The 23,262-nt window shown below is 39.6% G+C and overlaps 1 protein-coding gene across 4 annotated transcripts in view; it reads right to left on the bottom strand.

The window, feature by feature from the left end:
- The window catches only part of LOC150081741 (ATP-dependent RNA helicase DDX55), a 596,429-nt gene that overhangs the window by 107,006 nt on the left and 466,161 nt on the right, over positions 1–23,262 (bottom strand). For all 4 annotated transcript variants that reach the window (XR_016547250.1, XR_016547251.1, XM_090378843.1 and 1 more), the window contains one exon: positions 21,447–21,543. Coding sequence is in view for 2 of the 4 variants with exons in the window: in XM_090378843.1 (XP_090234969.1) it covers positions 21,447–21,543 (97 nt within the window). In the remaining 2 variants the exon portion in view is untranslated. The remainder of the gene's footprint in view (positions 1–21,446; positions 21,544–23,262) is intronic.

Here is a 23,262-nt window from a genome sequence, read left to right as displayed (position 1 = left end):
GGTGATATGAGCAATTACAGACCTGTTAGTTCAACTTCTGCTCTGGGTAAATCAGCATTAGTGAACCCTAGGGGTACTCCACTAATAACATTAGTCCATGCAGAGCAGTGTCCATTAATTCACTGACTTCTACCACTCAACCATCCCTTTATCCATAGCAGCAATTTGCCCTTAATGTCATACAGCTCCAATCTGTACAGTAGTCTTCCATGTAACATTAATGTGTAACTGTATCAAAAGCTTTCCTAAAATCCAAGTATATGATATCAGAATTATTTTTTGCATCCAGTTCCTTTGTGACCACATCATAGTATTCAATCAAATTGGTCAGAGGAGGCTTGCCCTTAACAAATCCATGCTGTGTTTGAACTATAACTGCAGTCTTGTCTACATGATCCTGCAGTGCCAGAATTCACAGGGATCCAGAAAAAACTGATTGACTGATTGGACACACTACAGTTGAATAGCTGTAAATGAATTTATTTCAAGGTAGGATGAGAAATTATTCCTTATGGCAGAGATAGCACTGAGGAAGTTGGTGTAAATTATGGCAGGTGAGACGGAAAGCTCAATAATTTTACTAAGTGCTAACCTGATGGCATATAATTCAGCACTGCAGGCAAATGGTAGTGAGGCTGTAACTGAAAGTGAAGGAAAAACTGCAGCAGCACCTACAGTACTGGCAGCTTTCGATCCATCAGTATAGATTTTACAGATATGGGAGATCAGAATAAAGTGATCCGAGTGAAACTGTCTGATATCGAGTGAGGTATCACATTCTTTCCCCACTGAAAAACTGTACATCGTAAGATACAGAAATGTATGTCCAAGGTGGAATAGTGCAGTTGTGACCTGAAAAATATCACTTAAATTGATATTCCAATTCTGAAAAAGCTCTTAAATTCTGAGTGAGGAAGGTCTATTTTCATTTGGCTTGTCTCATAAAAGAACACACTGAGTATTATAAAGATACTATGAACTGGGATGTGATGGAAGACTGGAACTTAGCAGGTAGTGAAATAGTAATGATTTTCTACAAGATGTAATGGGGGATCATGCACTTCTATGTAAAGACTTTGGATTAGAGAAGTCCTGAAAGCTGCCAACGCAGTCTCCTCAGAGCACTGTGCTGGATGACAATTAGATGTTTTAAAGTAGTGCTCCTGGCAGATTCATAAACTGGACAACCATAATCTAGGCGTGAATGGATTAAAGTTCTGTAAAGAAGCAGTAAAGTACACTGATCAGCTCCCCATGACATGGATGAGACTGACTGAAGTATGTCCCAATGCTTAAGACAAGTATTTCTTAAATAAGTGATTTGAGCTTGGAAATTTGGCTTGCTGTCTAATATCAGTCCAACGAGTCTAATGGTAGTAACAAGTGGGATTGGAGTATTGATTACACGGGTCAACACGTAAAATGTTATGAAAATGAAAATACCCAATCTTGACTAATTTTATGCTGCCGAACACGAAAATCACATTAAAATTTGTCGATTGGCTCTTGTTTTCAAATTACAGTTGAGATCTCATATTAGCAAGTTACTCTACATTATCAACTATGGCTCCCGGCAAAATGCATGGCAACACTGCAGTTTCAGTGCCACCATGCTCTTATCACGTGATCAGCAACTGTCACCTTGCTTTACATCACGTGATATGTTTTGTCATCTCAAATGCATCTTCAAATCTGTTGCAGTAATCTTCAAATATGGCTAGGTGCTGGTGATTTGTTCTCAGTTAACAGTTGCTCTCTGTGAGATTCCTACTTTTTTGTGTGCAGTGTGATATTAATATGCCCCGTAATTGTGTGAATAGTCCAGATGACTTCTTATGTGGCGAAGTCACGTTAGATTCATTCAAGAAAGCGTCCCTTAAATTGAGCTGTAAAAAAGGCCTACTTCTTGGGTGTAAAGCAGACAACAAGAACAAGAACTGGGCTCCACACATATGCTGCATCAAAACTCAAAACATGAGTGAATCAAAAGGGATGTTTTATGCCTTTTGCAGTGCCCATTATATGGAGGGAGCCAACAAATCACATCACAGAGTGTTACTTGTATGTTGTGCCTCCTATTAGAGAAGGGATGACAATGAAGAAAAAGTGGACAGTGATTTACCCAAAAAAAAATATACCATCTGCAATATGTCCCGTGCCTCATGGTGGTGCCTCCGTAGCCAGGTTGGCAGGAGCGGCAGTGCATAGCACATGCTTCTTGATTAGACCGGGGTTTGAGCCCATGACCACCAAATACGGAGGATGCGGAAAGGTCAGGGAATGACCACCGCATATCCCCGAAGCAATATGGCCTTAGTTGCTAATTCTCCTAAAAACCAAATAACAACAACAGCCTCACAGTGAAATACTACCTATTCCTAAACCACCCGACCATTTTTCTGTACACTCTAATGAAGATGAAGACACTGATGAACATCAATTGATATACATAAATAAATACAGCGGCCATCTACGTCAAGGGATCCACCATTTTGTCCAAACCTTTATCCTTCTGAACCACATGAGATCGCAGAAAGAACGCTTAATGACCTGAACTTCAGCAGTTCAGGATCCTCAGCAGGGATCCTGAACTGCTGAAAAATAAGGCAGAGCTTTTGGCCTCAAGGCTACAACAGTGGAATCTTCTAGATCATTCTGAAAGTGACAAAATTTCGTATTCAAAATAAAGACTATGATAAATTCTATCAAACACAAGGTGAACTCACTGTTTGTAAGGATGTTGAAGGTCTAATGGCAGCAATGAACATTAGACATGTTCCCGAAGAATGGTGGCTATTTAAAGATGCTTCTAAGATTAGTCCCTTAAGGCTGTGTTATTACACAAGGACCGTGCCAAGCCATTTTAGTACCTGAGGCAAGAATTAAAAATTGCACCCTACTATTAATCATGGCAACATTGGCAATTATCTAATCTTTCTTTTGGTGTCCCTTTCAGCTTTTAATCTGAGGCAAAAGCCTCGTCTGCCTCACCCTCGGCACGGCTCTGTATTACATAATAGAAATATTCTGCCTTCAATACCTCTTGCGTATGCCGTCCACAAAAAGAAACAATAGTCTTCTAGAAAATAAGTAATAATAGTCTTCTCTATTAGTGAAGCATTACTTATTCGAGGTAGTGCAATATCATGGCAACTCGTCGTGAAGGCAGAGCACAATATGAGAAAGAGCAAATGATGCCTACAACAACTACTTTGTAGTTTCTTAAGAGTTGTCTATGGTGTATCTACACACCAATATTATATATAGATATTAAACTCTTAATGTATTATGCCTTGTGCATTTAGTTATTTTAAATATTATCATATACACCTTTTGGCATCTCTCATATTGTGTGATTATCTTCACAATTGGATCGTCATGTCTGCAATACCAGGGTACCTGCCCACCCACTGATGATAGGCCAATAGCCTTGAAACATGTCTGGGTGGTGGTACTCACTGAGAATAAGTAACAATAGTCTTCTCTATTAGTGAAGCGTTACTTATTCGAGGTAGTGCAATATCATGGCAACTCGTTGTGAAGGCAGAGCACAATATGAGAAAGAGCAAATGATGCCTACAACAACAACAACTACTTTGTAGTTTCTTAAGAGTTGTCTATGGTGTATCTACACACCGATATTATATACAAAAAGAAGAATACGCAAACATGGAGGACATCCTCTTAGGTGTACGTTATCAAAAGTACGAGTGGTAGATATGTGGTTATTTAAAGGTAATCACCATTTCATTAGGACTACAAATGGTTACACTAAGTATTGTTGCTTTCTCTGTGAGTGGGAAAGTCTTGCCAAGGATACGCAAAATGAGAAGAGGAATTTTCCTCAAAGAAAATCATTAACACCTGGAATGAAGAACTTTTCATTTGAACCTCTGCTAGATCCAAACATAGTTTTGCTTCCACCACTCCACATCAAAACAATTTGAAAAATTTTTTTCAATTTCTGAAAAATTGAAAAACTCTGTGATCTAGTACAGAGAAGAAAGGTAGGCATTTTCATTGGTCGTCCACAAATTAAGAACTTTTCAAAGACAAACAGTTCGAAGGATATAGATTTGTTTGAGCATGTACAGAGATGAGCAACAAGATTGGTGAGGGGGAATGAAGGGGTCCTCTTACCAAGAGAGGCTTAAGTTCTGCAAATTGCAGCAGCTGGAAACGAGGCATACCTGCAAGGTGATGTGATTGAAGTGTATAAGGCCTTGAATGGGTTGAGCATGCTAAATTCTGATGGGATTCTTCCACTTGCTCAGATTACGAACCTAAGGGGGGCATAAATTAAAATTGAGGAAAGACAGTTGTAGAATAGATGTGCAGAAGTTTGCCAGCGGGTGGAAGGTGATAGCTTAAATAAATTCAAGGAGGAACTGGACAAAGTTTTAGGGGGAATGGTTGTATGAATTTTGTTTTTGGCTGATGCTACATAAGCTCATACACTTGCATCACATGCCACTATTACTATTACAAGAGCCAATCAGCCATTTTAAGCACTATTTCCATGGTTAGCACCCTAAAATCTATAAAGTAAACTTACCTTCATGCCAGTAACAAGATATGACCCAAAATTTGTTGTTCAGTGTTATTTGCAATTCAGGATCAGGATGGAGAGCACAATGCTTGCAAAAGTGAGCAGCAGTGCATTTCTTTTCTGATAGTTGATAACCATTCCACAAAGTTCAGAATTCTATTTTAGTTATGGCAAGTTGGAGCTGCCGTTCAACGGTATTGATATTTTGAGATTGACAGGAAATGGTAAGGTCTTCTGCATACATGTAAGTTTCAACAGATTTTTGGATATCTCACATCATGCTGTTAACTCAGATTGCAAATACTGTTGAACTAAGTATAGAACCCTGTGGAACTCCTTCCTGAATGTGAGATGCAGACAGTATGTTTTTATTTTGGACCTGAAAAAAAAAAAAAAACGCAATTGTAGGAAATTTTGAATTATTTCAGGCAAGTGGCCTCATGCCCTTTGTGGTTCAGTGATCAGTGGTTCTCAAACTTTTCAATGTGAAGATGCCCTAAATCCATTATGAAAAACTCCTGGCACCAACAGCACTGGCAGAATATTTTTTAAGGTGGTGCTGTTTCAAATACAGTGTATGCGACGGACGGCTTGGCTGTTCCATTTATGTAGTTGTATGTACATAAACACTGCGATGCGGTCAGCAATTATTTCATGAAACTTCTAATTTACACAGTTCATTACAATCAACGACCTTTTGTAGTGAAGGCCACGATACAAGCCGATGCTAAATTTGACGTCACGGCACTCCTATAAAGAGTAAGTAGCACCCTAGGGTGCCGCGGCACCCACTTTGAGAACCGCTGCCTTAGATGGTAAAGATCCATAATAATACCAACCAGATAGTGTCAAGGGCATTCCAGATATAAGATTTGGCTTTGATCAGCACGTCTAGGATTGATCTGTTCTTCCAAAAACTATACTAATGATCTGACAGGAGATTCTGTGAGTCCGGGATCCAAGTGAGACTTGTAGGAACCATCTTATCTAAAATTTTAGCCATGCAGTTCGTGAGAAATATGTGCCTATAATTTTGAAACAGGAAGGATTTTTTTTTTTTTTTTTTTTTTTTGTTTTGGTAAGGGGATAATGAATTTTCAGAGAAGATCCAATTGTAGAAAATCAACAGGGTACGCAAGTCCTCTTCAAGTATAATGTACCGAACACCATCTGGGCCTGCAGCACTACTGGAAGATCTGTTTAATGATTCTTTAAGTTTGTTGTTTAATGGGTTAGTTGAATGGGAAGGGAGCAGAGTGTGAAGAAGTTGATTTTGTACTGTTCTGCACCTGCTTTGATGTTTTGGAGGAGACAAAAGAAGAGGTCGTGGTAATCAATTCTGCTAATGCATTAGCAACTTCTTTAGGAGTAGACCCATCTTTCTCTTTCCAGGGAAGTATGAGTGCCGACTGGGCTAGCCGGGTAGGTAAAGTGCCTGCCTGGCAACCCAAAGGTCGCGGGTTTGATTTCCGCCTCGGGCTGGATATCACGATGGTGCCGAACCAACCGGTTGGTTGGATATCCCGGCCACGATACACGAAGGAAGCAAGAAAAAACTGGCTCCTTCGTGTATTGATCACATCATACGAAATAAATAAATAAATAAATTAGTAATGGCAATATGGTGGAAGGAAGCCTAAGGTTTATGGTGCACCAGCCAAAAAAAATAATAAATAAATAAAATACTAAATGGCTTCGCCCCTGTTTGCTTTGCTCGCCAACACCCACGCACGCTTTTCTATGTAAAATGTAGAGCTATGACGGAGTAAGTCAAATCTTTTCTACGTAAAAGACACACCTGTCAAAACACTGATCAATATCTAACAAGGAAATGGCCTATGTAATTATTTACCTATGCATTTGTAGTGACGTAATTGCCCTGCCCACTTGTACCATGTGACCCACAACCCTCGTCTCCCATTGGCTACCCCACCTCCCACTATTCTCAAGGTGGAATAAATATCACTATGTAATTATTTACCTGCACTTACATAGGTCACAGGGAAAAGGCCTTTTGCTTCGGAATCCATAATGCATGAGGAATATGTATTGGACAGGGCAGCCGAACAAGCTTGTCAATTTTGGGTATGTATCCTTCTCTAGATGAGCAGTGTGTCGGTGTGTTTTGCAATGGTTGAGGCAAAAACAATCTATGAATCATATTTTGCTTTCTGTCTTGCTTTAGCCTTGTCTTTTATAAGCAATTAAGTTAATAGAGGTGGGATACTTGTGGAAATTATTCCAAGCAAGATTTTTCTCCTGTTTGGCATTAAAGCAATCTGTATTCCACTGGTAATTTCAGTGAATGCGATATGTCTTGGATTCTGGAATAGAAGCATCACCCACAGTCAGAATCTGATTGGTTATGTAAGTCATTACATCATCCATAGGTTGTTTTTGAACGAAGTCTGTCTAGAAGCATTTGGGCAGAACAGCCACCCTGTTCATCATTTTAAACTTCCAAGTGGATCATTGTTCACAAGTTGGAGTTATCCCTGTTAATGAGCAAATAATTGGAAAGTGATCACTGTTGAAGGTATTGGTTAAAACTGATCATGTCATGATAGTTAAGTTGGATAGTGAACAAATTGACAAGTCAATCACAGAAGTAGATACTGTAGATAGTGTCCTGGGGCAGCTATAGCTGGTAGAACCAGAGTTTAGTAAATTAAGATCATAATTATTCATAAATTCTTGAATAAATTTTCTTTGTGTCCATTGTAGCAGAACCCCACAATGGAAGGTGGCCATTAACATCACTGAAAAACAAATTGGAGTTGGGAGTTGTGTAATAAGATTGTCCAGTTTTGAATGGGAAAATGGTAGGGATGGTGGAAAATAAATGGAAACAAGGGTAACTGAAATACCCACTGCAATATGAACTTCCACATAATAATTGGAAAGTGATCACTGTTGAAGGGATTGGTTAAGGGTGGTTTATAACTGGATGGGCTTGGACGGTGTGTTAGAATTAGTAAGAATAGCTACTCCTCTACTGGCAGGAGACTCTGAGCTTCTACCTTTTCTGTACATGATATAATTTGAGAATTTTGGTGAAACTTGCAGTGACAAGAATGGTTCCTGTACGCATACACACTAAGCGAGTAAAGTCTTTAAATCATCAGATTGACTGCTTAGTCCTCTAAAATTCTATGATTCTACCATTTTACAATGTTGTGCATCATTTAGGTTTAGCTGAGGACGATTCATCTGACTGTTATTTTGTAGAATTTTTTCCGGTCTTTTTTTTGAGAAGATGGGGCATCCAGTGTCCATAGTGTCATTCACATGCAGTTCTAGTATGGGTTCCTCATAACCTGAGTGTACATTACCTCCATACTGTTGGTGGGTAATTCGATTTTCTTGCTGTCTTTAGTAGTTCTCAATTTTTTATGTCATGCAAGATTGGGTATCAGTTGGGATGTTAACTGGAGTGTTGGTCGCTTTGCTGGTTTTAGTTTGAGGTGCGTCTTTTCCAGAGTTTGACAGCATAGTTTTAACCCAGTTAGCTAGAGATGTGCTGGGTGTTATTGATACATCTGTTTGAGCTGTTGTTCAATGATAGCTTCGGGTGTGAGATGCATAAGAATGACTGAGCATGGTCAGCATAACTTGTCTATGTACATGCCTCAGGATATGTAACTTTATGTTCTATTTTGTATTTTTGAATTTTCTTTCCTGCTTTCCACATTTCACAGGATTTAGAAAGGGCTGTTGTTGTTGTTGCTTGGGTTTTATTGGCGCCTTAGCGACTAAGGCTATAATGTGCCAAAACCTGGTCATAAAAAGTAAAATTTTCAGTGGCCTAATGATTTAGGTCACTAAGTCAAGGTACGAAACAAGTATAAACTAAAAGATAAATATCAGTAAACAAGTAACTATAATAATAAGATTTTTTAAATGTGACTAAAAAGGTTTACTGAAGTCAAAAAGCTAAAAACAGCAGACACATTGTCATTGTCAGATAAAATCTGACTGAGTGTATAAGGCTCAGTCAGATGATTAAAAGCAGTAAAACGGATATTGCTAAAATCTGGACAGTCAACTAAAATGTGCCTAATTGATAAAATTGTGCCACAGGACTCACACATAGGAGGGTCATCAGCCCTCAGCAAAAACGAATGCGTCAAATGACTATGTCCTATGCGGGTCTGGGCAAGAACAACTTCCTCCTTACGATTCCTGCACAGACTAGACTGCCACGGTTCAATTACAGGCTTTATACGATATAATTTATTCGCAGTCTGTCTATTCCACGAATCCTGCCATTTGCATACAGACTACAGGCATTATTTGCTTGTAGTCTGTATAGGGGACTGACAGGCAGCGGTTATTACTGGGAGTTGCTGATTTGGCTGCAGTGTCAGCCAAATCATTTCCCCTAATCCCAACGTGGCTAGGAATCCAGCAGAAGCGGATATCATATTCACATTCACGGAGGAAGTGAATCTTCTGCTGAATACTAGACAGAACTGGATGAGGATTATATCTCACAGATATTAAAGCCTGTAACACGCTAAGGGAGTCGGAATATAAAATGAACCGTTGGTATTGGCATTTACTAATGTGATCCAAGGCTAACTCTATAGCATGCAGCTCTGCAGTAAATATGCTGCACTCAGAGGGAATCTGCTCCGATGTAGTTCTGTCTGTAAAGACAGCAGCAGATCCCACATATGATTCCGACTTCGAACCGTCTGTGTAAACTGGTGCGAAGTCAGAATGTTCAGCTCGGTGTGCTGAATGAAGCTGCAGGTAGACAGATGATGGAGTGTCCGACTTTCCCCAATTTCTAAGGGACAAGTCACATGTTGGAACATAAGCATGCCAGGGTGGAAGGGGTTGCTTTGGTGTTTGGGCAACCTTGTCTACCTTGATATTAACTTCTTTGAGTAGCTCTTGGAGACAAATACCAAAAGGACGATTGGCAGTCTTATGGGTGTTGTACAAATTTTCCCATCGTGGCTCAAAAACGAATGGCCACGTAGGATGGTCTGGCAGGGATTTCAGTTTTAAAGCATACTTTAGAGACAACTGCTTACGTCGAAGCGAGAACGGCGGTTCGTTTGCTTCGACGTATAAGCTCTGGACAGGAGATGTTCGATATGCTCCAATAGCGGTACGGAGAGCCAGATGATGGACAGGATCCAGCCAACGAAGTACACTGTCTCTGGCTGAATTGTATACCAGGGACCCGTAATCTAGTCTGGATCGTACAAGTGCACGGTATATGCGTAGTAGGGTGCATCGATCCGCACCCCAAGATGTAGAGGAAAGAGAGCGCAGAATATTCAGCCCTCTTGTGCACTTTGTGCGAAGTTGATGGATGTGATCCAGAAAGGTCAGCTTTTTATCGAATAAGAGTCCCAAGAATTTTGTGTCCGCCGCTACTGGAATAACATTTTGTCCGAGCCTTAATTCAGGTTCAGGATGAAGATTACGCTTACAACAAAATTAGAAAAGGTTAGGTGACTTCCTTTGCCATTGTGGAAAACAGGAGTTGAGTCTGAACAATCTGTTTATGTATGCTCCTTGGAACCACAAATAAGACAAATATAATCACCTCTACATGTCTGCTGGGATGTCCATATTTCTGACATTTAAAACAATGAATGGGATTTGGGATGTAAAGCCAAATTTGGCAGCTTAAATAGCCAGCTTTTACCGAGGGTGGCAAATCTGGAGTGCTGAAATTTAAAATGATGAATCGAGTTGGAACAAGATTTCCATTTTTTTTTTTTTTTTTTTTTTCAGTCATTATACGTTTGGCACTAGTTACTTTTTGATTGCTGATTTCCTGAATTAATTCTTCTTCAGTTACTGTTAGTAGGTCCCGCTCTGTGATAACACCCTTTGACAAATTTAAGGTTGTGAGGAGCGATAGATACTGGCAGCCCACCAAATGTCGTTGTTCTGAGGTGGCTCTTTCACTCAGGAGATCTCTGGATTGTAGTTGTTTAACCATTTTTGGTGATCCGGTGATGGAATCCAAATATCTTTGGGTAACAATTGGTGAACTTGCCCACAGGCTGAGTGGACAGAGAAAGTATCACCAGAAAGTTAGGTAGGTTAGTGTCATTTTAATTGGATATTTCTCCTTCAGTGTGATGCCTCTAAAGGTGGAAAATTATTTAAATTATTTACGTCCATGGCTGCTCCTTTTCGTCCTGGGAGAAGGAATTTCTTCTCCTAGGAACCAAACAATATCAAGTTTGATATTTCCTTCCTTTTCACAGTGAAATTTTATAGGGTGTTCTGTAGCAGTGGCGGAAGAAACACTAAACATCAATTTTCTAAAGAAAATTGATTTTTTTTATAGTTAATATTATATATACACATGCATCCACAACTATTTATTTGTCTCAAGAAAACAAAAACAAAAATGACTCTAGAAAAAAAAAAAAAGTAAACTTATTCTTAATCCCAATTGCAGTTCATTTTCCAATCCTACCCATTTGTTATCGTTATCGTAAAATCATATAGAAGTTTGATCAAGCTGAATCAAAATTTAGGGTAACAATATATTATCAATGACTTCATCAAGAAGACCATCAGTGTTCCAGTATGTATCCTCAATTTTCATTGAGGATAAATACTAGGGCCTCCGTAGCCGAGTGGGCAGGAGCGGGAGTGCAGTAGCACACGCTCTTTGAGTAGACCGGGGTTCAAGCCCCTGACTGCTGAATATGGTCGATCTGCCAACCCGCACTGGACCAGCGTGGCAGATTATGGTCCATTTCCCTCAGCATGAATTGTTGAGGAGGCTTCCATCCTGCAGTGGGTTGATAATGGCTGCACTTTACTTTTTTTTTTTTTTACTAGATATATATTGGGGGGGGGGGGATTAGTCTCCTCCAACTCTTCAGCGTAGCTCTGTGATGTATAAACTACACTGCAAAGGCCAGAATGTGTATGTGTGAGTGTAGGTTTGTGCAGTGTAGTGTTGGGCTGTGCTTACCATTTAGCCATGGGACTCCTGGTTTTGTCTCAGCAGGGGTCCATGTTGACCTTCACTAGCTCAGGGAGGTAAGCCAGGTGGTAGAGGGCTTAAGTCTCTGGCTGGACCTGACACAGATTCGCCTGAGTTTCTATGTCACCCCCCCCACTAAAAAAACATGTTGAATAAAAGAACAAGGAGATAAAGAGGACAAAAATGGACAGTCATAGTGAAGGCTGTCATCCAATGCAAGTGACCAGAGGTCAGATGAAATGGAAAAGGGGCTGGTAGGGCTGGAAGTACCCAAAGTAAAAAGTGATAGGCAAATTGTCCTATGAAGAAGCCTGATGGCATCCTGTGCTAAATCAGCACTAGAATTCCCACATCATCCAAACATGTCAGCAAGAGTACATAGTATATGGATCCCACATCACAAAGCAATGTCATTTGTCATTTTTAAGAGTTAGTAGATCAGTCTGTTAGTAGATCACCTAATCATTTGATGAAAGTGTTGTAGTCAGCTCCAGGGAGATACCAGAAGTCAAACTGGCATCTGCATTGTTGGTATTTATGTCATTTCTCAGTAGTGCCCTTCAACGGAGGAAGGCACCATGGGTAAATGTGGAAGAGCACATTGCAGCTGAAGTATGAACATATGTTCTGTGCCAACAGGCTAGCCATGTACTGTTGTAATGAGATTGGCTCTGAGGTCCTCATAGTGGGGGGGGGACAGAAGTACAAAAATGTACTCTCAATCTTCCACCTCAGAAGCATCACAGTCAGCTTTAATACCAAGTTAAGTGAGTTTGAAATTGAGAGAACCCAGGAGGAAGCTTCGGGCTGGTAATGCTAACCCAGGGAAGAAATCTTTTGGTGGTTGCAACCCTTTGGGAGTATTTTCCCATCTAGTCTGCCAGATATGGTGGAGGTGTTTGCTGATATCTTTGATCTCCTGCCTGATTTTGTTTTCTATATTTATAGTTATATCTAGGATAGGAGTAGATATTCCTTTGTGCAGTCTGTACAGGAGTTCATGTTGAATGACCTCCACATCAGGAGGGGGGGTCCCAGCAAGAATCTAGAGGGCTGGGGTGCTAATCAGGCAGCACTGTTTTCTGAATGGACTATAGCTTTTTGCAGTTATTTGTTAGGACCCTGTGGGCCCAGGTGACAGCACCATAGCATACAGTAGGAAGAAAATCAGCTTTGTATAGAAGTGTTGGGGTTTTGCCATGGAAGCTCCAGTCAGCATGAGTGATGCACTTAAACATTGCAGCGTACATTCTAATCCTGGTGGCAAATAATCCTGGAGAGAAAACTGGATAACCAATTACTAAAAACAGTTGGCAAACCATAAGATGGAAGCTTGTTTAGAAGACCTTTATGCCAAACACGATCAAAAGCCTTTGAGATGTCAAGAGCAACTACTTGTGTTTCACCGAACCTTTCCATTGAATTAGTCCATAAATGGGTAACATAAGCCAGAATATCACCAGTGGATCGACACTGACGGAATCCATACTGGCGATCGTTGATCAGACGGAAAGTTTCTAGGTAGTTTAAGAGTTGGCGGTTAATTGATTTCTCCATTACTTTAGAAAGAGTAGAAGTAATTGCAATGGGACGATAATTGGATGGGAGGGATTTGTCACCCTTTTTAGGAACTGGCTGGATATGAGCAAATTTCCAAGCAGAAGGAAAAACACCTTTGGAATAAGAAAGTGAAAAAAGGCGGCAAAGAATAGGAGTAAGTTCAGGAGCACAGGTTTTGAGAACAAGTGGAGAAATACCATCAGGACCTGGAGCTTTCTTAGCATCGAGATTCATCAAAATCCTTCTGATATCCTTTTGACGGAAGACCACAGGAGGCATTGAATGGAGCGTGTTAGGAATGGTGGGAGGTGTTTTACCAAGATCATTAATACATGAGCTCAAAGAAAAATGGGATGCTAGCAGGTCAGCTTTATCCTTGGCTGAAGTGACAACAGAACCATCTGGTTTGGACAGAGGTGGGAGCAGAGATGGGCAAAAGTTGCGGCCAATAGCTTTGGCAAGAGACCAGAATGCTCGGCTACCATTAGGGCAAGAAGCAAGTTTTCTACTCTTAGCCTGTTCAAACTCTAGTTTGGACTGATTAATAACTGCTTTACAATTGTTGCGAGCTTTGGTGTAGGCAGAAAATGAAACTGAAGAATTAGAAACAAGCCAATTACGATATGCAACGTTCTTCTCTTGGACAGCCTTAGCACATTTATTGGAAAACCAAGGTTTAGATAAAGGACGAGATTTTAAAGTGGAGTGTGGGATAAAGGATTCCATTCCTGCAAGAATAATTTCACTGACACGATCTGAGCAAACGTTGACATCAGAAGTTTTGAAACAGTAATCAGACCAAGGAAAAGAAGAAAAGAAGTCTCGCAGGTCATCCCATTTTGCATTCTTGTAATGCCAAACAATATGAGGTTGGGAATAGCCATGAGATAAAGGTTCCATTGGAGAAGAGGCAATCACCAAGTTGTGATCTGAAGTGCCTAAAGGACCTCTCACTTCAACCTTGTACTTAGAAGGGTTGTTTGTGAGAAAAAGATCAAGCGTATTGGCTGTATGATTAGGATTGTCCGGTATTCTTGTAGGTAAATGAACAATCTGTGCTAGGTCATTAGTAATTGCAAAAGCCTCAGCATCTCGACCTGCTGGGTCGGTGTGACTAGAAAACGGAAGCCAGCTGGAGTTGTGAACGTTAAAATCACCAAGGAAAATTACCTCACTGTTAGGAAAGTTGGACTGGAGAAAGTCAAGTTGCAAAGAGAGGAAGTCAAAGAGCTCCAAGTGATTAGTGGAGTTGGGAGAACGGTAGAGACAACAGATGAATTTTACACAATGAGGTAGAGAGATTTTAAGCCAGAGAAGATCAAAGAGAGGAGATTCCAAATTGCCAAGTCTCTGACAGGGAATATCAGAACGGACATATGCACAAGTACCACCTTTGAGGCGAAAGGAATCATACAGCAAATAATTTGGACATCTGAGATGAGCAGTAGTTGAATCAACTGATAACTGAGATTCAGTCAGAAAAAGTACTTGGGGTTTGGAAGACTGCAAGTGGAAATGGACATCGTTGAGATTAGAATTGAGATCACGTATATTTGTGAAATGAATTAGGAAGTCCTTGGGAGGTTTAGATCTTTTCGCAGATAAGCTTGCTCTATTATTTTGACAATTCATGGTGTATTCAATAGTAAGAAAAAGTGGGTGGGACATGCTGTATGAAGTAATGAAATTTTTGGATATGGCGTACATGTGGTAAGAATATACCCACATGTACCCCCTCTGATCGCTCACTGAGGGTGATGGTAGATGGCTCTCTGTCTTCTAACTTCTCCACTAATGCCGGTATCCCCCAAGGTTCAGTTCTTTCCCCCACTCTTTTCCTCTTGTATATCAATGACCTTCTTCTTCTTGACTGGAAATCCTATCCATAGTTTTGCCGATGATAGCACATTGCATTCCACTTTCCATTTTGAGAAACCTTGTCCAGCTCAATCAGCTTTAAGTTCTCGAAAATCTGCTGCCAATTCCTTAAATGCCGATCTTCAGGTAATTCTCCAGTGGGGCAAAGACAACTTAGTTGATTTCAACCCTTCTAAAACTCAATCTTGTCTTATATCTCGCAAAAAAGGATTCTTCTGCTCCTATGCTTATCTTTAGTGACACTCCGATTTCTAGGCAAAATGATATATCTCTTTTGGGGATTACCCTGACTTCTAATCTCTCTTGGCACAAGCACATTACAAATATTGCTTCCTCTGCATCTAAAAAACTTGGTTTTCTCTTTCGCTCTCGGCGTTACTTTTCTCCCAAACAGCTGCTCACTCTGTATAAATCGCAAATCCGCCCTGCCATGGAATATTGTTCCCACATCTGGGGTGGTGCCCCCAAAACCTCTCTCAGGCTTCTTGATTCCATTCAGAAGAGGGCAGTTCGGTTAATTAATGATTCATCTCTAACAGAGTCTCTCCACTCGCTGTCTCATAGACGCACTGTTTCTGCTGCATGCCTCTTCTACAGATACTTCCATGGGCACTGTTCTTCTGAATTGGCTTCTATAATTCCCGCTCTCTCTTTCAAAACAGTCCGAACACGTGCCGCCACCAGCCAACATCCATTTACTGTCCAACTTCAAACCCACAGAACCAACTTTTCATCTTCCTCATTTATTCATTCAACTGCCGTTTTCTGGAACAACCTTCCTTCATACGTATTTCCTGAAAATTACAATCTACAGAAGTTCAAGTCCAATATCAACAAATATCTTCTTTCGTCTTCTCAACCTCCAACCCAAGCACGGTACTAAGTACTATAGGTTTAATACCTCTCGTGTTTGGGGTTCTCATAAAAAAAAAAAAAAAAAAAAAAATTAAGTCAGGTGAAGGATGTAGGTGGATTTGTTGTTATTATCCCAATATATTTTATTTCAGTGACGAGGCCAATGGAAATTGGTACAATTTTGATCACAGGCGGTCTGCCAAGTTTTGAGTTTTCCTTTGAGTAGAATAGCCTTGGTCTTGTCTGGTGAAATGGTTAGTTTATTTTACTGGGTCCAGGAGTGAAGTATACCAATGGCAGTGTTGGCTCTATCTTCCCAATAGTCTCTGGAGTTTGGAGGCACAGTGAAGATCAAATCACCCACATAGGTGATACAGTCGGACCTACCCAGATCCAAGGCAAGAATACCATCCAAGACAATGGACCATAGGAAGGAACCAAGAACAGAGCCTTGTGGACAGACCTAGTGATGTGTCAGGTGGTCTCTTGGTAGGCAGCTGTAACAGAGATGTGTGGACATGTGTTTTTGTCTTATGTAAGGCAGCCCCTAAACCATCTCTGTCCTGGTTCTCTGTGACAATATATAAAACTCTGTACAATGGCCAGAAATGAGCGTTGTGCTATGTTTGCATAGTGTGTATGTTTAGTTGTTTTAAAAAAAAAAAAAAAAAAAAAATTAAAACTAGCATTAAAAAAAATATATATATAATTAACAATTTTAAAATAAAAATATTTCTATAGACAAAATATTTGTTTAAAAAAATATAAAATAAATAAATAAAAAAAATAAAATAACAGAAATAGTTCAATCCTGGAGGTAGTGCTATGCAGGAGTGAAGACTGCTGGTGAGCTGACAATCAAATATTAGATATTCTGATTTTCAGGCATTCATTTCAGCCATTTTCATTTTCGACAATTCATTCTTTTTTCATAAAAAGCCCATTTATTTAAGAAGCTTTGTAAATATTGTAAATATTCAATTCAAAATTCCAAGATTAACTCTTGTTTCAAAACAGAGAGAAGTTTCTTGATGGTTGGCCTAACTGCCTTACAACATAAAATCTGGAACTTTTTGTGAAGTACATCTGTCAAAATCATTTACAACTAATCTTTTTTTTTTCCCCCCTTTCTCTTTGCTTCCCATTTGGAAACGTATTATACAGGAGTGGATTTGAACTCTACTAAGTAGACGTGTTCATTACTTAAAAATTATATTTTTTAACTTTTAATTTCAAATTAGCAGAGTTGTCGTTATTTGCTTTTATGTAATAAGTAGATGAAATTGTTTCTTCCTTGACCTAGGAAATTACTCCAAAAATGGAGAGTTGAAGTAGAAGAGGATTTTATCATGTTTTGTTTCTTGTAGCATTATCAGAAAAATATAACCACTATTTAATATTCTTTTATATAATTCTGTAGGAGTATAAATAATATTATAAGCATTTTATTAAGTCTATAAAATTATAAATTTATAATACATAATTTTATATCATCAAATATCATGAAAACAGCATAGCGTTATTATTGTGTTTATGTATCTGTTAGTTCAGTGTGATATTTTTATTTTAAATGTAAACTAAATCATTCTTCATACTACACCAGCAAAGCAAAGAGCACATAGCAGGAATGTTTGGGTTGAGGGAGAACTCCTGAAGGAACTTCTCTGATGAAGCAGTGTTTCGTCGGAGAAGAATGCCCGACTTGCAGTATGTTTCCAGAGACATATATAGTGGGACATGATATTACCATAGCGGGGGTTCCTCTACGTGCTTCCGATGCAGGGTGTGAGGAGAGATTAAATACAGGTTTAGTTTCTGATGTGTATACTTAAGACTTGAAGAAAAAGAGTTGGTACTCTTGAAGGAATTAAAATGAGGGACTCATAATTAGAATCCATACTCATGCGCATCAGACAATACAGAAGAAGCAAAAAAAGGTAGTAGTAGTAGTGGCATGTGATGCAAGAAAGCAAGTGTTGAGCTTATGCAGCATCAGCCAAAAAAAAAAAAAAAAAATCACACCATTCCCTCCAAATGCCTGTCCAGTTCCTCCTTAAATTTATTTAACCTATCAACTTCCACGACAGATGGAAGTTTGTTCCAGCAATTAACCACGCACTGACTAAAAGCAAATTTCTGCACATCTATTCTACATCTGTCTTTCCTCAATTTGAATTTATGCCCCCTTAGGTTCATAATCTGAACAAGTGGAAGGATCCCATCAGAATTCAGCGTACTCAATCCATTCAAGTCACCACACAGGTGCCTAGTCCCCAGCCACTGCAATTTGCAGAACTTAAGCCTCTCTTGGTAAGAGAACCCCTTCATTTCCCTCACCAATCTTGTTTCCCTTCTCTGTATACGCTCAAGGAAATCTACATCCTTCCTAAAATGAGGCCTCCAGAACTGTACACAGTACTCAAGGCGTGGCCTGACCATTGCCTTATACAGAGGGACAATCACCTCCTTTTCCCTGCTAGCAAAATTCCTATATATCATTGACAAAACCCCATGACCTGCCCTGGCAGCCTGTCTGCATTGCTCAGAAAACTTCATACCTGACTGCACAATTATTCCCAGGTCTTTTTCATTTTCTAAGTGTAGTACCACACAGTTGGTATGTTTCTCTGGGGTTACTTCTACCAATATGCAGTACTTTGCATTTGTCAAGGTTAAACTTCAGTTGCCACTTCTTAGCCCGTCTACCCAAATTATCTAGATCCTGTTGCAGTAGCACACTGCCATTACTGTCATTAACAACCCTGCCAACCTTTGTATCACTGCAAACTCCGACACTAAGCCTGATATACCTTCATTAATATCACTGATAAATATACAAAACAACAGAGGACCAAACACCGAACCCTGTGGGACTCCACTAATAACATTAGTCCACGAAGAGCAGCACCCATTAATTACCACCCTCTGTCTTCTCCCACTCAATCATCCCTTTATCCATTGTAGCAACTTACCCTTAATACCATTCTGCTCCAATTTGTACAACAGTCTTCCATGCACAACAGTGTCAAAAGCTTTCCTGAAATCCAAATATATGATATCAAAATTATTTTTGCATCCAGTTCCTTTGTAACCACATCATAATATCCTATCAAATTTGTCAGACAAGACTTTCCTTTAACAAACCCATGCTGTTTCTGAATCATTGCTGCAGTCTTGTCTAGATGATCCTGCAATGCATCTTTCACCAGTGACTCCATTATTTTACCCGGACCAGAAGTTAAACTAATTGGTCTGTAATTACTCATGTCACCCTTCGATCCCCCTTTTGTGAATTGTGGATACATTTGCACATCTCCAGTCCGTGGGGACCTCCCGAGTTCAAGGATGCTCTCATAATTATGGTTAAGGGTTTGCTTAGCTGCTTTGCTGCCTCCTTTAATATAACTGGATAGCTCCCATCCACCCCAGATGCCTTTCTTATGTTTAACTTCAAAAATTTCTCCTCCACTTTGCTCTCAGTTATTACAAAATCATTAAGCACCCTGCTACAATTTGATAACCTTCTGCCATTTTCAAACCTTAATAACTCCTTGTGTGTGAATGTAGATGCAAAATACTCATTCAGTTTGTTTGTTATCTGAGCAGGATCATCAACAGTCGAACCATCGATATCAAGTGGACCAATCAGATTCATCCCCTTCCTTTAGAGTTTATATAAGTAAAGAAATCCTTGCTGTTTTTCTTAGCATCTTTTGCCAAAGATTTCTCGTAATCTGCCTTCACCTGCCTAACCTCCTTTGTGACCTGATTACAGACCAGGTTATATCTGCCATAGGCTTCTGAGTCACTTGATAATTTATATGCATCCCATGCATTTTTCTTCTCTGTCACGAGTCTCATTAGTTCATTTGATAACCATTTAGGCCTAAACCTTGAACAATATTTCTTAATAGGTATGAAACTTTTAGTAGTTTCCACGATTAATTCCTTGAATGCTTCCCACTTAGAAATTACTGCTGGTAACATCGTCAGTTGATCTCACTGTAGAGAATTTAAAAACTGTCTGAGACAACTGTACTCACCTTTACAGAAGCAAAAACTGTTTCCTTTACCTGTGATGGTAATTATATCTTTAAGTAAATCCCACACTGTGATTACACTGTGATCACTGCCACCTAGTGGTTCCTTTATCTGCAAATTCTTAATACACGAATGATCATTGCTGATAACCATATCAAGAATATTACCCTCTCTGGCTGCCTCTTGAACATGCTGCTGCAGAAAACAATCATCCAATAAATCCACAAAAGTCTTACTAGTGTGTGAGTGACCAATCCACAAATTCCAGTCAATATCTGGGAAGTTAAAATCCCCCATTATAAGACATTCTGATTTACTAGCCCACTCTATTTCTCTGTACAATTGTTCATTGTACTCATTCGAGTCATTGTCAAGAGCAAGGGTTAATGATGTCATAGTAGAACAGTTATCTTTTTAAAGTACAGAAAAGGTGATATTGTTGTACAGTGGTACTGATTATATTAAAAATAGGCAACTTGAGGGCTTATTTAACATCTTGGGGTAATGATTAAAAAAAAAAAAAAAAAAAAAAAGGGCGACAAATTAAATTTTAGTGTTCTGAAATTCTGCCCAGATATGACACATCAAATTTTGCTTTAAACTGGGAAAATCTGTAAATATTATGTCGTAAGTCATTCTGGTGTGTCTGAATAGTATAAACAGTTGAAAGGAGGATATAAAGATGATCACAATGATCCAAGAAGTGGGTGACTATCAACCTCTCGAAACAAGGACAGAGTTGCAAAAAAAGTTCAGGAGATCGTGGCACAAGATCATCGCTTGATCCCCATAAAGATTTCTCAAGAAAATCTCAATTTCTTCGATTGTACTTAAACTGGAGTTGAGTTGTGGTGGGTGGTTGGTTGCTTGCTTGCTTGGTGCAGTACGATCCAGAGACGAAGCATCAGAGCATGCCGTGGACTTCAAAATCATCACAAAAGCTCAAAAAGTTTAATTTACAGAAGTAGAGGATCAACAGAGGTTAAAATCAGCTGGGCCTTCTCTTTGCCTCCATGGCATGCACCACTTAAAAAATGCCAAAAATAACCTTTAATTCTGACCACGAACCCAGCCACTCACACCTTTCAGGAAAATATGCAAATCATCACAAATCCCAAGTTTCTCAATATATCAAAATATACACATACTGCATCTGTTACTCCATGGTCAGTCCTTGAGATTTGTGATTTAAAATTGTCCATTAGTCTCTGAACTTGATGGCTTAACACAGTTTCAGTCTATGAATCACCTAAAGAGATTTCAGTTATCTAATTGGACAAGAGACCAGTGGATACCATAATTAGATAATGTGACAGTATGAATTAAAACTGCAGCTATTTTAGTTTTTATCACTGCATATGAAAACTCATAAAAATACAGAAGCAAACAAACATGACAGCAATGACTGAATTACATTCTTCCCAGAAATCAAAAGCAATCAAAGCATACTGTAACACCGCACATGACAGAGGAAAAAACTGTGCAAGGAGACAATATGAGTTCTCAAAAACGTGAACTACAAACTCTGGCTTAATTATATCACAAGATCTAATAAGAATGATTTAGCATAAGTTATAAAGATATATTAATTACCTCCTTTGGGTTATTAAGCTTTTTTTCAGGGAACTTCTTATCATCTTGTTCATGCTTCAAGAGTTTTGCTTGTCTGTCTTTTTCTTTTCTTTTATCCCTAAAACAGTGAGTTTTATTATATACAAATATTAATGACAGGTAAGTAAATTCATATGAATTTGTTACTGAATTTTAGACTGTAAGAACATATGGCAATAAGAGCATATCCAGAGGATAATTCTGTATACAATACACTGAGTAGACAGAAATCATGGGGTACCTACCTAATAATGGGTAGACCCACCTTTCGCCCGGATAACGGCAGTTACATGGCAAGGCATTGAGTCCACTAGTTCACGAAAGTGTTCCATAGGTATTTCCATCCATGCTTGCTGCACCACTGTCCATAATTCTGTTACATTCCTGGGTGGAGGATCCAAAGCTCGAACAGACATTTCCACAGCATGCTAAAGATGGTCCACACGGTTCATGTTAGGCAAACAGGGAGGCCATTCCATGGTGGTAAAATCTGCAGAATGCTCTTCAAACCTAGTCACCACGGTTCTGTGGCAAGGCACATTTGTCCTGCTGGAAGAGTCCATCCATTTCCCTGTGTGTGCACAATGACCACGAAAGTCAGCAGTGATTTGTGCCACTGTTGCTCTCCAGTTGGCTGAAACGATGCGAGACAGATGTTGACGGCCACGTTCATCCAACACATTTCTCTGCTCACAGCACTGTCCACGATGAAAAGTCTGCAAAGATGGACATGTAACCTGGACTGTTCAGAGATGTGCTTGACATACCAGAGGTCCCAATGTGTGCCAGTTGAACACGACCCAGACCACTACCGACCGTCTACTTGCCTGAACAGTTCCTTGTTGACATGACATGTGTATAACTTTGTGTGGTTTCTGCCAGATACGCACCCTCCCATCCACTGGAAATGGGGCTCATCAGACCAGGAGACCTATCTCCAATCATCCAAGGTCCAGTGTCGATGTTCTTTTACTCAGTTCAGGAGTAGAGTCCTGTGCTGTGGTGTTAGCAATAGGCCTCTGATGGGTCAGCTGCCCATCAGAGTACCATTGCTAACCCCATTTACTGCTGCTAATGATCGCCTGATGGTCTTGTTGGAGACATTCCTGGCACCTCCCTCATTAAAGTCAGAGGTGATTTGTGCCACTGTCGCTCTCCAGTTGGCTGAAACAATGTGAGACAGATGTCAATGGCCATGTTCATCCAACATGTTTCTCTGCTCACAGCGCTGTCCACGATGAAATGTTATTTTAGAAATGGCATATTCCCGATACACTCAATGCTGTCGAATGGGGATAGTGCAAGTTCTGTACCACCTCCAAGATAGAGTAACCCATGCATCGACACCCTCTATCATCCCTCTTTCAAAGTCAGTCAACTCACAACATTTATCCATACTCACATCGAATTACCATCTATGTGAATGCACTGATGCAGTGTCCCTATATACCTGCCAAGTGGCAGGTATATAGGGACGAGAAGGGTGAACAGCATCACATTGCGCAGGAACCAGATATCCCACGAATTCTGTCTTTTCAGTGTACTATGGGAATATAATTAATTTATTTTCCATATATATAATAAAAAATGGAAGGTTAGATTAATTTATTTCAATGAATTTAAACAAATTAGAATAAGTTATGAAAAATATATAATTGGATAATTTTAAACATATTAAACCAAAAAATCGAAATCATTCTTCCACTGTCTATGATTCCTTCATAAACTTTCATTCATTGATTCTACAATTCATTCATAAATGTCTGAAATTGTTTTTGTGCATTTGGAAGGGAGAAAG

This window comes from Mastigoproctus giganteus, chromosome 8 (genome assembly GCF_048544385.1).
Source record: "Mastigoproctus giganteus isolate SK-2022 chromosome 8, ASM4854438v1, whole genome shotgun sequence".
Classification (NCBI taxonomy): Eukaryota; Metazoa; Arthropoda; class Arachnida; order Uropygi; family Thelyphonidae; genus Mastigoproctus; species Mastigoproctus giganteus.
This window is presented reverse-complemented; position numbering and strand designations above follow the sequence as displayed.